This window comes from Loxodonta africana, chromosome 2 (genome assembly GCF_030014295.1).
Source record: "Loxodonta africana isolate mLoxAfr1 chromosome 2, mLoxAfr1.hap2, whole genome shotgun sequence".
Taxonomy (NCBI): domain Eukaryota; kingdom Metazoa; phylum Chordata; class Mammalia; order Proboscidea; family Elephantidae; genus Loxodonta; species Loxodonta africana.
The window spans coordinates 79,138,435-79,150,374 of NC_087343.1; the positions used below are offsets into that span (position 1 = coordinate 79,138,435).

Here is an 11,940-nt window from a genome sequence, read left to right on the forward strand (position 1 = left end):
ATTATTGCTGAAATTATTATTTAGTAAATGGAAAGTATGATCATGTAGCTATATTATTGTGGAGATAATGATTTCTAAGAATTTAGAATTATAAAATACAATAAAAGTTTCAATACATAAACCCTGATACACTTATTTTTATTTTTAAAAAATGGCTTAAAATAAAGCTTCAAAGTAAGATTACTAAACTTCCGCCTAGATTATTACTGATAAGAACGATTTAACATTCCTAGGCAAGTACCACGCATCACACATAAGTTGACAAATCTCTTCTGTGATTGGTAAGAAGATTGTTCCCTCAGCCTGCAAGTTTTAAGAAAAATTCTATGGACTTAATATTTAAGAGACCCCCGTATCAGAACCTATCCTAGGACAAATAGAATCAACCAAGAGTTCTGGGTTTAAGTGACAATACATACTTTGTCTTGAGCTGGCTCAGGAAACTGAGAGGTGAAGAAAACAGAACATGTGCTTTGGGCTATGAAAATTTCACAACTATATAAGATGGTGAGATTTTATGGCACTGTAGACTCTATGACACTGTACCTTTATTCAAAGCAGTCTAAAAGGGTCAACACAGAAAGACGCTGAGAGAACTAGTCAACCACTGTTCCAATAATACTATCGCAATCTTCTTCTATCACTCAGAAAACTACATATTAAAATCTACTGTTGACATGCAGAAAGTGGAATTGGTCCCACTGAAAGAATGCAAGACATACTGTCAGCCCTAAAACATACGAAAAATGAAAGATTGCTTAGCGATTTAAGTCCTGAGGAGGTAGCACTCTGAGTGTTCTATTCCCATATGTCCAATCAACTTGGTCAATCTATCGCATCACTGGAAAGGTAAGAAGTATAGTATCAATAATTCCATTTACCAAGATAAGAATTCCTCTCACCAAGTAACTTGAGAAGGGCGAGGACAGGAGGGCATGTCCTTGATCATGTGGATGGGTATAACGTAACTTGGCTTTAAGATCACAAGTCACTGTAAAACTGGAATATAGGAAAGTAGAGACATAAACTGTAACTTCGCAATTGATGCCTGGCATAGTGCACTCAATAACTGGTGCTTTTTATTATTATGCATGATCTGTTTCTGAAAGCCTAAAAGATCGACAAGTATAATGAAAACCAAACTTGACAACCAGAAGGGACTGAACTGATGGCCACACATCCTGTGAAGGTATGGCATATCCCATAAGCAATAATGACAACTACAAAAGAAATATTATCCAAGTAGATTGTGAGTTAAGTGCCAAAAGGCATGGAACACCATGAGAAATACATGAAAACAGCTGTTTCTCATCAGTTATATAACTACTATAATTAAATCATCATAGCCTTAGAAATGGAGCCCTGGTGCGCACTGGCTAAGCTTTCAGCTGCTAACCAAAAGGAATGCTATTCAAAAAACTGTATACACCCCAGTTTGATACAAACCGTGCACCTGTTACCATGACAACACATTACATATCTATCTTATTTCTTTTTAAAATTAAGAGAATCTAGAAGTCGTCGAGTATATGCATACGGAGTTAACAGCAAGGTAATCCCCCAACTTGAAACTATAGATAACCTTAAAAAATGAGTGTAACATACTGAGAATGAAACGAGCCACAAAAAGCATTTGACCCTAAATACTAATACATAAGTGAATAGCTGAAGAATTTTTGAGACTGCTTTCATAATTTTGCCTAGTGAGAGGTAATCTTTTGTTCCTATAGTACCACAGCATAATACCCCATGGTTATGCATTAAGGTTTAGATGATAAACCCATCTATATATTCATCTACTCCATTGACCCTTCTCTTGACAAGACTGCAGGTACTTCCTTTACTACAATGGTCTTTCACCTCTTTAAATCCAGTTTTCTAATTTAAAGCCAGTTCTGAGACCACGAATTTCAGCCCATTCATGCTCTAACTTCCAAGTGCAGAACCCAAAAACTTCAGAGCTAGTTGGTTCAGTGATCATCTGGTCAAGTCCAAGCCCCTCATTTTACAGAAGAATAGTAAAACCTGAGAAGTCATTAAATAACTTACAAGTTAGCGGCAATACTATAATTAAACCCAAAATTTCTGGGATAATACTCAAATCTTCTTTGCATTACATCATATCTTAGTTTTTTTAAAGATAACCTTGGAGTTGTACAGGAGACAGAAGAGCAGTGGAGTTTCAAATAATAAACTGGACTGGTTGAATAAGTTGTTCCAATTATTTCATTAATATTTCTTTCAAGTTCAAACTCGAATTCTTGGGGTACGTAAATGAAAGAGAATGGAGGACTAATAAGGTATATTTTCAAATTTCTTATGAATCCTTTCACTTTCTTGGATTGGTGGGGTGGTGGTGGTAGTTGTTTACGTTATGAATCACTTTGCTTTTCCTTGCTGTGATCTCTCCCTAGCATTTAAGCTCAGATCTAAGCCCACCGTGTGTACTGTAACACGCACTGTAACTAAGAACATGAGGAGACATTAACAAGAGTTTTCAAGAATTACCCATAACTTCAAAACAGTAAAAATATCTTCAATCTCAGTATCATGTTCTTTTTCAAAATATTTGATAACAGAATCAGTACACGAAGTAAACAATTCCTGATCAAAGACATGAAAACACTAATTTTACCAGTAAGCTAGATAAATTCTGAAACCCAAGCAATTATTTCCCGAAGCCACCCTTTTAACTGCAAAATAAACATTAATAGAGACCACTTCGAATCATTTGGTATTTTTGGAGTCTTTGGAAAGTGTAAAAGATCATACAAATAACAAGGAAAAATAATGAAAAACTACCTTAAAGGATAAATAATGAGACATTAAAATAACAGAGTACAGACTTCAAATTCCCATAAAAAATCAGACTTAATGGCCTGAGACTGAAGGAATCCCTGAAGCCATGGTCCCCGAATGCTCTGTTAACCCAGAACTAAAACTATTCCCAAAGTCCACTCTTCAAAGATTAGACTGGACTATAAAACATAAAATAATACTCATGAAGAATGTGCTTCTTAGTTCAATCAGATACATGAGACCAAATGGGCGGCTCCTGTCCAGAGGCAGGTTGAGAAGGCAGGAAGGGACAGGAACTGATTACATGGACACAAGAAACCCAGGGTGGAAAGGGGGAGTGTGCAGTCACATTGTAGGGATTGCAACTAGTGTCACGTAACAATATGTGTGTAAATTTTTGTATGAGAAATTAACTTGAGCTGTAAACTTTCGCCTAAAGCACAATAAAAAATGAGTAGAAAAAAATTAAAAATGCACAAATATGTTTATAATAAAATATCTACCTAAGCCCCTCCCCAAAAAACCCGCCTAAAACAAAGCAACAACAAAAAAAAACTAAGTTCTTGACAGCAATCTCTTTATTTCAGGCAAAAAAGAATTTATATAGTGTCTTGAATTTCGTTGTACCATAACAGAATTTGGAGCTCAGGTGGCACAGTGTTAACCAGTTAGCTCAGCTGCTAACCAAAAGGTCAGGAGTTCGAATCCACCAGCTGCTCCTTGGAAATCCTATGGGGCAGTTCTACTCTGTCCTATAGGGTCACCATGAATTGGAATAGACTCACCAATGGGTTATAAAAGAATGTGACCTCACAAAGTCTTCTTTTACATGTCAAAGCTATTTTTATGTCCCAATTAATATTCTCATATATTGGTTTGCTATTTAATAAAAAATAATTTCACAAGTCTCATTCAGCTATAAATCTGCGTAATAAATATCTTTAAAATATTTTGCTATTAGTATATAGACATATTGATATAGATATCAGAAATACTCCTAAACCAAATGTTTTAGTACTTGTTTTAGACATTTTTTCCAAAATATTTTATTCTATTTGGGTTTCCTTTGTAGAAAAAGCATTTCTGGATAGAATTAAATGGTTACTTATTCAAAGGATAGTATGTAGTTTTTGTTGTGTGCTATAGAGTTGATCCCAACTTATAACAACCCTATAAACCAAACCAAACCCACTGCCATGGAGTCAATTCCGACTCATAGCAACCCTATAGGACAGAGTAGAACTGCACCATAGAGTTTCCAAGGAGCGCCTGGTGGATTCGAACTGCCGACCTCTTGGTTAGGAGCCGTGGCACTTAACCACTGTGTCACCCGGGTTTCCAACAACCCTATAAACACATCTAATTCCATTGTTAGGTAAGAGCCAGAGTTTAAAGTAGTAAAGAACTAAAATAAATAGTAAGGCTGTAAGGCAACTAGTATGAAGTTTGAAAGGTGCCCAAAGTGGTGGATACAGTAGCACTTAGAAGTCTGAGGATATAAAATGGAGCTAATGATCAGAAGAAGCAAAGATGGAGGCTTGGTCCCAAAGGAGAGGAGGAAGCCCAAAATATACATAAAATGAAGAGAAGCATACTCCTAGAATCAAATACTGATCACAAATAATAAAGGGGAATGCTATGCTTTTAACCATTGCGCCTCATCAAAAGCAAGCCCTAAATAAAAAGGTATTAAGAACTCATACATGTTTCAAACGTCTCAGGTAGGAAATTTCCCTGGAACCAATCTGAGAAGCAACAAGTCTTCAATTACCATGGGAATTACCATTAATAGAATAAAGCATAAAGTAATGAAATCACACTACAGCTCCAAACTTATTATTTTTTCAAAAGGAATGTTGCCTTTTACACAATACAGCAGAAAGCTTCCATTTAAATAAGCATTAGGATTCTCCCCGTATAGAATCATGAAATCTTTCTTGCAGTTACATAAAACATTGGTTTTATTTGAGATTTACATAAAAATAAAACAGCATACTAAGAGAGATCCAAAGTATTTACTACAAAGTAAAACCATTTCAAACGACATTAGTTTAAATCTTGTGAAAAGAGTGATCCAGTGAATTTCGTATTATCTTTAGAATGAATCTGACCAGAAGAGCTAAGTTTGGAAGGTTTGAAATGGAAAAAAGAAAGGAAAACAATGTGTGTCCTCTGTGAAAGATCTTTCAGTTAAGGTGCAAAACAAGGCAGGCTTTTTTATTTGGTGGTTGTAAGGTGGGGGCGGGGCAGAGGGTGTGCACAGAGTAAGTAGGTTAGAATGTGAAGGTAGCCAGAACCTATTCTGGCTCCAGTGACTCTCAGGAGGCTGAAAGAAGAAAACAGGCACAGTAAGCGTGCAGTTGTACTACGCTTGTAAGGGTAGGGTACAGCTGGGTCTTAAGATCAGAAATTCGAACTTCAGAAGCTAAACGATTTCAAAGCTGTTTATATTTTCCATATATATTAAAGCACTCTGTTTTTCTTACTAACCAGCCAACCTGCTCTTTAATATGTCAGCCTGAATCAGCTGGGCTAAGCAGAAAAGGGATACACGTTTGGACCACAGGTGGACTGGGGTTTTAAAAGGAGGCAGCAATAGTGAGAGCAGTGGAATCAAAGTAAACAACATTTAAATAAAGGGAAGGAAGGGAGCGGAAGGGATAACAGAAAAACTTGAGGCTCAACTGTACAACCACCTTTCTACATATGTGGAGGAAACTTCCTCTCTGTTAAACTTTTTTAAAAGACTTTCCCAACAATCCTCACTTTTACAGAAAACAAAATAGTCCCCACAAATAGTAAGTAAAATCACCTCAACTTGCTCTCTAGAGACTAATTTAACAAGGATATTTATACAATTGGGGGTCTAAAAAGGAAGTTTCCATAATACAGAGTTTAAAGAACTTTTAAACACTCACCTGTAGGCTTAACTGAATAAAACCCAATGGCCTCTCCTTTCTTCCACAGAATCTTAGCATAATCAGTACTGCTATGACACAGAAATGGGATCTCATTTCTCTCCATTTCCTGTTTTCTATAAACAATTCGATTCAGAACATACAGAACCACTCTCTCCCCAAGAGTGCTCACCTACAAAGAGAGTCAAACACCGGGCACAGCAGTTACAATATGCATCAATTCAGAGATGCTGTTTACCTTGCTCCCTACTCCCACAGCTCATACTGGCATTGAAGGTAGCTCTAACACATTCAAAATGGTTTGTAAAACATTTTATCATCACAGAGATAAGACTAATCATTCATACCAATAATATCCACTTCTACAGACACACATTATGCGTGAAATAATGCCTCTTAGCAAAATTCTAACACAGGCCACAAAAGCAGTTTCCAACGTGCCAGTTCCACGAACATCTCCTCTTTCAGCACTCAGTGTTTTCTTTCTGCTTCTAGCTGCCAGGACCCAGGGTCTCCCTCCCCGCCCCCACCACCACCCAATTGCTGCCCCCACCTCTTGTACTGCTTCAAATGTTTTTCACTCCTTTTCAGCCTTGACATTAAAATAAAAAATAGCTTCGTTCTCACCCCTTAACACTTTCAGGACAATTACCTCATTTGATGAGCAAAGCCATAATTATGCTCTTGGGAAAGCAATCTGTCTCATCCTTTCCAAGTAAAACGTTCACTTAATAGCCCTGTCTGTGCTAACTATAACGAATACTTCCCTGCCCCCAACACACATGGGTGCACACACACACACCCACACACACACCCTCTGCCAGACCAGATAAGAGGGATGGTCACAGAATGGAAAAGGTACACTTCCTACACGCAGGGCTACAAGGTCACAGGGAAACCACATCCTTCTGACATCAGTGTTTTTCCCCATTGTCATCTTTTACTGCTAAAAACGAGAGTTCTGTTCTACTTTCCCCAATCACCTTAATGATTGTTTGCTCTTTAGTTAACTAAATGGAAAGAGAAATGATTAATCGCATACACATTACTTTCAAAAATATCCCTGGCAGGAGATCTCATAGACCACACACGCATGAAATAACGAAGAGTTCACTAGCTTACAGGGCAACTTATTCCATCCTTGGGCAGCTCTGACCATTATAAAATTCTTCCTCATATTGAGCTGAAATCTGTTTCCCAAATACTGTACTTTTATATTCTGGAGCACTACAGCCTACAAATATTTGACGACAGCCATGCTGTTCCCCTAAATTTCACAGCAAAGCTAATCATCAGGAACCCCTGAAGGAAATGGCTACTCTTGCCATCCCTGTCCTCTCCTTTCAAACCATTCCAGATATCCCACATGGCTTCACAACTGGCACGCAGATACCGCAGATGTAAACAGTGAAGACACAGCTGAGACGAGGTGACTTTTCTCGATAAACTTAAGGTGTTATTAGCTTTTTTTGTTTACCTTGATATTACTTCTAATTAACTAAAGCCCGAATCTTTTTCAAACATACTGCTGTTTCAGCTTGGTCCTCATTGTGTCCATGTACAGTTACTTTTTTTTTAAATCTACATGTATTACTTTACATTTATCCCTATTTAATTTCGTCATGTTAGATCCTTCTCTTTATTTCTTATTTCTGCCTTTCACAGATTAGTTGTCCCATTCAGCACTGTGCCCTGCAGAACTGATAAGCATGCCATTTATGTCTCCATCTAAGTAACGGATAACCAAACCCATTGCCATCAAGCTGATTCTGACTCACAGTGACCCTACAGGACAGGGTAGAACTGTCCCATAGGGTTTCCAAGGCTGTGATCTTTGCAGAAGCAGATGTCACATCTTTCTCCTGTGGAGGACCTGGTGAGTTCAAACCGCTGACCTTTTGGTTAGCAGCTGAGCACTTAACCATTGCACCACCAGGGCTCCTCAAAAATGGTAACCAGGATAGAAAAAAGAACAAAGTTTAACAGGATGCCATTGAAGACCTCCCTTTATATAACCGAGCACTATGTTTCAGGTACAAGATTATCTACGATCTTTATTTCATCATCTCATCTAATTTTCACAATAACATTATAAGGCAGAGGAAAATGGGCTTACAGAAATAAAATCACTTGTTCCAGGTCTTATATTTGTTTAACAGAAGAATGGTTACTTCTTCCTGTAACTTTATCAACCAACTGTCCCTTATTGACCAGGATTTAACTAGAAAAGCAGCCTCCCTTTCTACCTCTTAAGAGGTGATGCTGTCACAAAGGTAATTAAGGCTGAAGAACACCTGTTGTACGAATCCAAATACTTATAGCCTTATTTTTGATTTTTGACTCCTCTCCCTTCCTCCCAATCAATATCTGAAGCTTCTTCACTTGTCTAAGATAGGCTACAATACACTATCCTAATAATAGTCTCTTTCTCCACTCTTTAACACACCCAAACGTCCTCTATAATGCATCAAACCTCAATCATATTTAACACCGCAGGAGATTTATTTTCTTGACAAACATGCTTCCTCCTTTCATTATCTATTATATCTGTTCCTGAGACCAAGTTACACTCTTCTTCCTGCCATCTACTCCTCCAAATTTTATGGCTTTATGCAAGTTTTTTTAATTCCCTCCTCCCCTTTATTTTTTATTCACAGTTCCTTGTAAGACTGGCAAATCTCCAGGTGTAAGCAGACATTCTTCCTAGTCTTTGTGAGATGGGCCCATCATTCTGGTATCTCTAGGCACATTCCAAAAGAATTAATGCAACATCAGAGGTAACCCTACTGAGTATATTATTCTCATATCCTCCTATCTCTTTCAAAGTTCCAAACTCAAAGGGAAGAAATTAAAACACCCCAGTAACTTGCAAGTTTCTCACTTTTCAATGCAGGATTTCATCATCTCTAGACATGCTTTCCTTGTTTCTTCTGCTTGTTTCAATTGTCCCTCAAGAATCAACAGAAGCAGCTGGCACCTTGCAGATTTGACAAGTTTTTACAGACTTGGCTCTCCTAGAAATGGTCTAAAGGAAGAAGATCAGGGTATGTACATATTTTTGTCTACTCTATTCCCCTCACAAGGGTCTCTTCCTCTTGGGATTAATTAATAAGGATTCCCACACCTATTAATTTCTAGGAATTCTCCATATTATTCTGCAGAGAATGGAGTAATACTTCTCCAAAAAGTCAGTATTCTCCGTAAGAGTCAAACGCATCTCTACCAAGTCAAAATTTCCTGCCACTTTCACTGTAAATCACATTCTCCCAAACACCAAATAGTTCAACACTTTTTAACTCTGCCTGCCTCCTCAAGTATTTCAAACCTTAGTTTCTGTGGGTTTTCCCTATCCTGTCCTATTTAGCCTCTAATAAACAGAGCATCAGACAGAAGTCTCTTAAGCCCTTTCACCTTTAGCAATAAAAACCAGCTTCCCTCAGGCAACACTCTTCAGTCGGCTGGCTTCTACCATTACCCTGCAAAGACTGGAACACTTGCTCTTTCACAAACCTGGTCACTGTTTAGAACACTGTATAGACCACCCAAGGAGCAAGCTTCCTGGTCAGTCTCCAAGGGGCAGAGAATCTCAACGTCCACACTTAGAGAAGTAGCTTTTCCTCTTAGAATAAGAAAATCAGAAGCTAAAGTTGATAAAAAAAAAAAAAAAAAAGGCAGCCACAACTCAACTAAACCCAAAGGTATTCTTTCTTCCTCATCAAATTCCTAGATACTTTTAAAATCACATAAGACCAAAGAAGCCCAACTTGAATGCCAGTTACATGCTAAGAATGAAATTCTGCAGGTTTAATATAACCTGGTTCTATTAAAATGGAGATGAGCTCAATAACTGCAGAAACTAGTCACTGTTTATGGGAAACATATTGTGAAATGGCCTCATAAGAAAGCTTTTAAAAGTATAGGGTCTTGATACCTGTTTAAGCCCCTCTCTAGAAGGGACAGCTGTTTTCACAATATCATCAATAGCCCACCACTGATCAGCAAGGTAAAGTGCCACAGCTAAAAGAAAGTAAATGATTATTAGCATTTAAATCTTAAGTTTAAAAGTATGTAATATTACTATTTAGCAAGTAAGGTTTATATATTAAAAGAAAAAAAAAAACACACAAACCCAGTGCCGTCAAGTCAATTCTGACTCATAGCGACCCTATAGGACAGAGTAGAACTGCCCCATAGAATTTCCAAGGAGCGCCTGGCAGGTTCGAACTGCTGACCCATTAGTTAGCAGCCACAGCACTTAACCACTACGTCACCAGGGTCTACGCCACCAGGGTTTCTAAGGTTTATATAAATATACCCATACTTTATATTATAATACAGTGTGGTCCCATTTATACCATTTTTATTTGATTTCAGTCATTAAGCATTTAATTTTAGCAATTGGGAATTAGGTTGCCTAAAAGTACAGTTTAAACAAGTTCTTTTAAAAACAAATTCCTACATGTAGCTTCCTTTCAGTAAATTTCTAACAGCAGAGAAAGTCCTCACTTTATCAAAATTAATAAAAAAAAAAAAAAAAAGAGACCTGTGAGTGAATCCTCAGGTGCAAAAAGAGCAAGAATTTTCTGGGTCTGATCGCCACCATATAGAGGTACAAAGCCTACATTTGACAAGCTAATAGGAATCTGAAATGACAATTGGTTAAAGATTAGTGAAGAGTCTATTAAGAAAACACATGGCAAATTATTAAGCTTTTCCTACATTAATTCTATCACTTCATTTCATAGAAGACAGTATTTCTAGCCTCTAAAAACAGTAAATCTAGACAGGCTTCCCTTTTGGAGGAATATTATTGTCTTGGGAAAAAAATGAAAGTTTATTTCAATAAACATTACTGTAACTAGCCACATATATAAATAAAAACAAAAGCTGTGATAAGGCTCATAAAGTCATTCAAAAATAGCCATACTTGACTATTTATTTAGACTGTTATTTAGACAACATGAGGAGAAAAATATATTCTACTAAAAGAGCCAATTAAATAACTTTCTTTTTCCAACAAAATACATGACATACTTTAAAACTGCTCTGCCTTCTTTAATCAAAAACTAATCCCCCATTTACAGGCACTATTACCATTCAAAGAATTATAAAATATTGGTGTTGGAAGAGACTTTAAAGGGTCAGTTACATCAACATCGTATTTCAAAAGAAGAACCTGAGATCTAGAGAAGTTAGGGAATTTGCCCATCATCAATTCACAATGGAACTCTACTGATTCCGAGTCTAACGATCTTTCTATGACAATATATCACAGCTTACTAATTAGAAACTTTGATTTTACTAGTTTTACAGATAGGTAAGTGTCACAACAGAAAAATGCATAATTTCGTGCTTTGCTGATTTTTTAAATTAAGAAAACATTTTAAACTCACAAATTCCAAATCTTAAGTAAATCTGAGTTAGCTCAAATATGGTAACCAGTCTTAGCAGAAGTGGTGAGTTACTCATACATAATTTTAAAGGCACGAGACAAATAATAAGCCATAACCTGTGGAGTCTGTCCTTTAAAAAGCTGATCATGCTGCTGTGCTAAGCAACCAGTATTTACCCATTTTACTAAATAAACTTCTGATAAAGATTTCAAAAATGAAAGACTAACCCACAACCACTGACTAGCACTTAAAAATGATAAAAATAAAAGAATACTGATTTCATAAATAAACTTAACTAAAAAGATTGAATAAATTCACTATAGATGCCTTACCGTAATATTGAGAAAAGAAAAACACTCTGGATTTTCAGGGTCACCACACCTTAGGTCTGACATGTAATCTTCAGCAGAAGTTTCCAGTTCCTCATGACTGCAATTATCTAGCAGATCCACAGGGAACGCCATTGTCTTTAATAAACAACATAGGACAAAACAATTCAGAATATAAAAGGCCAACTTCCTTTACTAATAGAAAACATTATTTATTGTAACACTGCAATATTTTATTATAAGGGGGCTTCTCTATTTCATCATACAAAGACAGACTACAATTTGGGCCTGCTGACTTAACCACGTACATCTAAAAGAAAAATTTTTTGAAGTATTCATTCGTACTAAAAACAGGAAATGAAATAGGAATTAATGGATACTTCCTTAAATGATAAATATATTAATATAGGTATAGGAAGGAGCCCTGGTGGTGCAGTAGTTAAGAGCTTGGCTGCTAACTGAAAGCCTGGCAGTTTGAACTCACTAACCCCTCTGCAGGAG

General features: G+C 36.9%; 1 protein-coding gene across 2 annotated transcripts in view; it reads right to left on the reverse strand.

The window, feature by feature from the left end:
* The window catches only part of FAM169A (family with sequence similarity 169 member A), a 72,889-nt gene extending 61,315 nt beyond the window's left edge, over positions 1–11,574 (reverse strand). Inside the window, exons 1-4 of one of the 2 annotated variants that reach the window (XM_003407957.3) lie at positions 11,443–11,574; positions 10,261–10,360; positions 9,649–9,734; positions 5,718–5,889 (exon numbers count right to left, since the gene is read on the reverse strand). In XM_003407957.3, coding sequence (XP_003408005.2) covers positions 5,718–5,889; positions 9,649–9,734; positions 10,261–10,360; positions 11,443–11,574 — 490 coding nt within the window. Of the gene's footprint in view, positions 1–5,717; positions 5,890–6,369; positions 6,522–9,648; positions 9,735–10,260; positions 10,361–11,442 lie in introns of those variants that run through there. The other variant, XM_023545549.2, reaches the window with a different exon arrangement.
* Between the last annotated feature and the right edge of the window lie 366 nt (positions 11,575–11,940).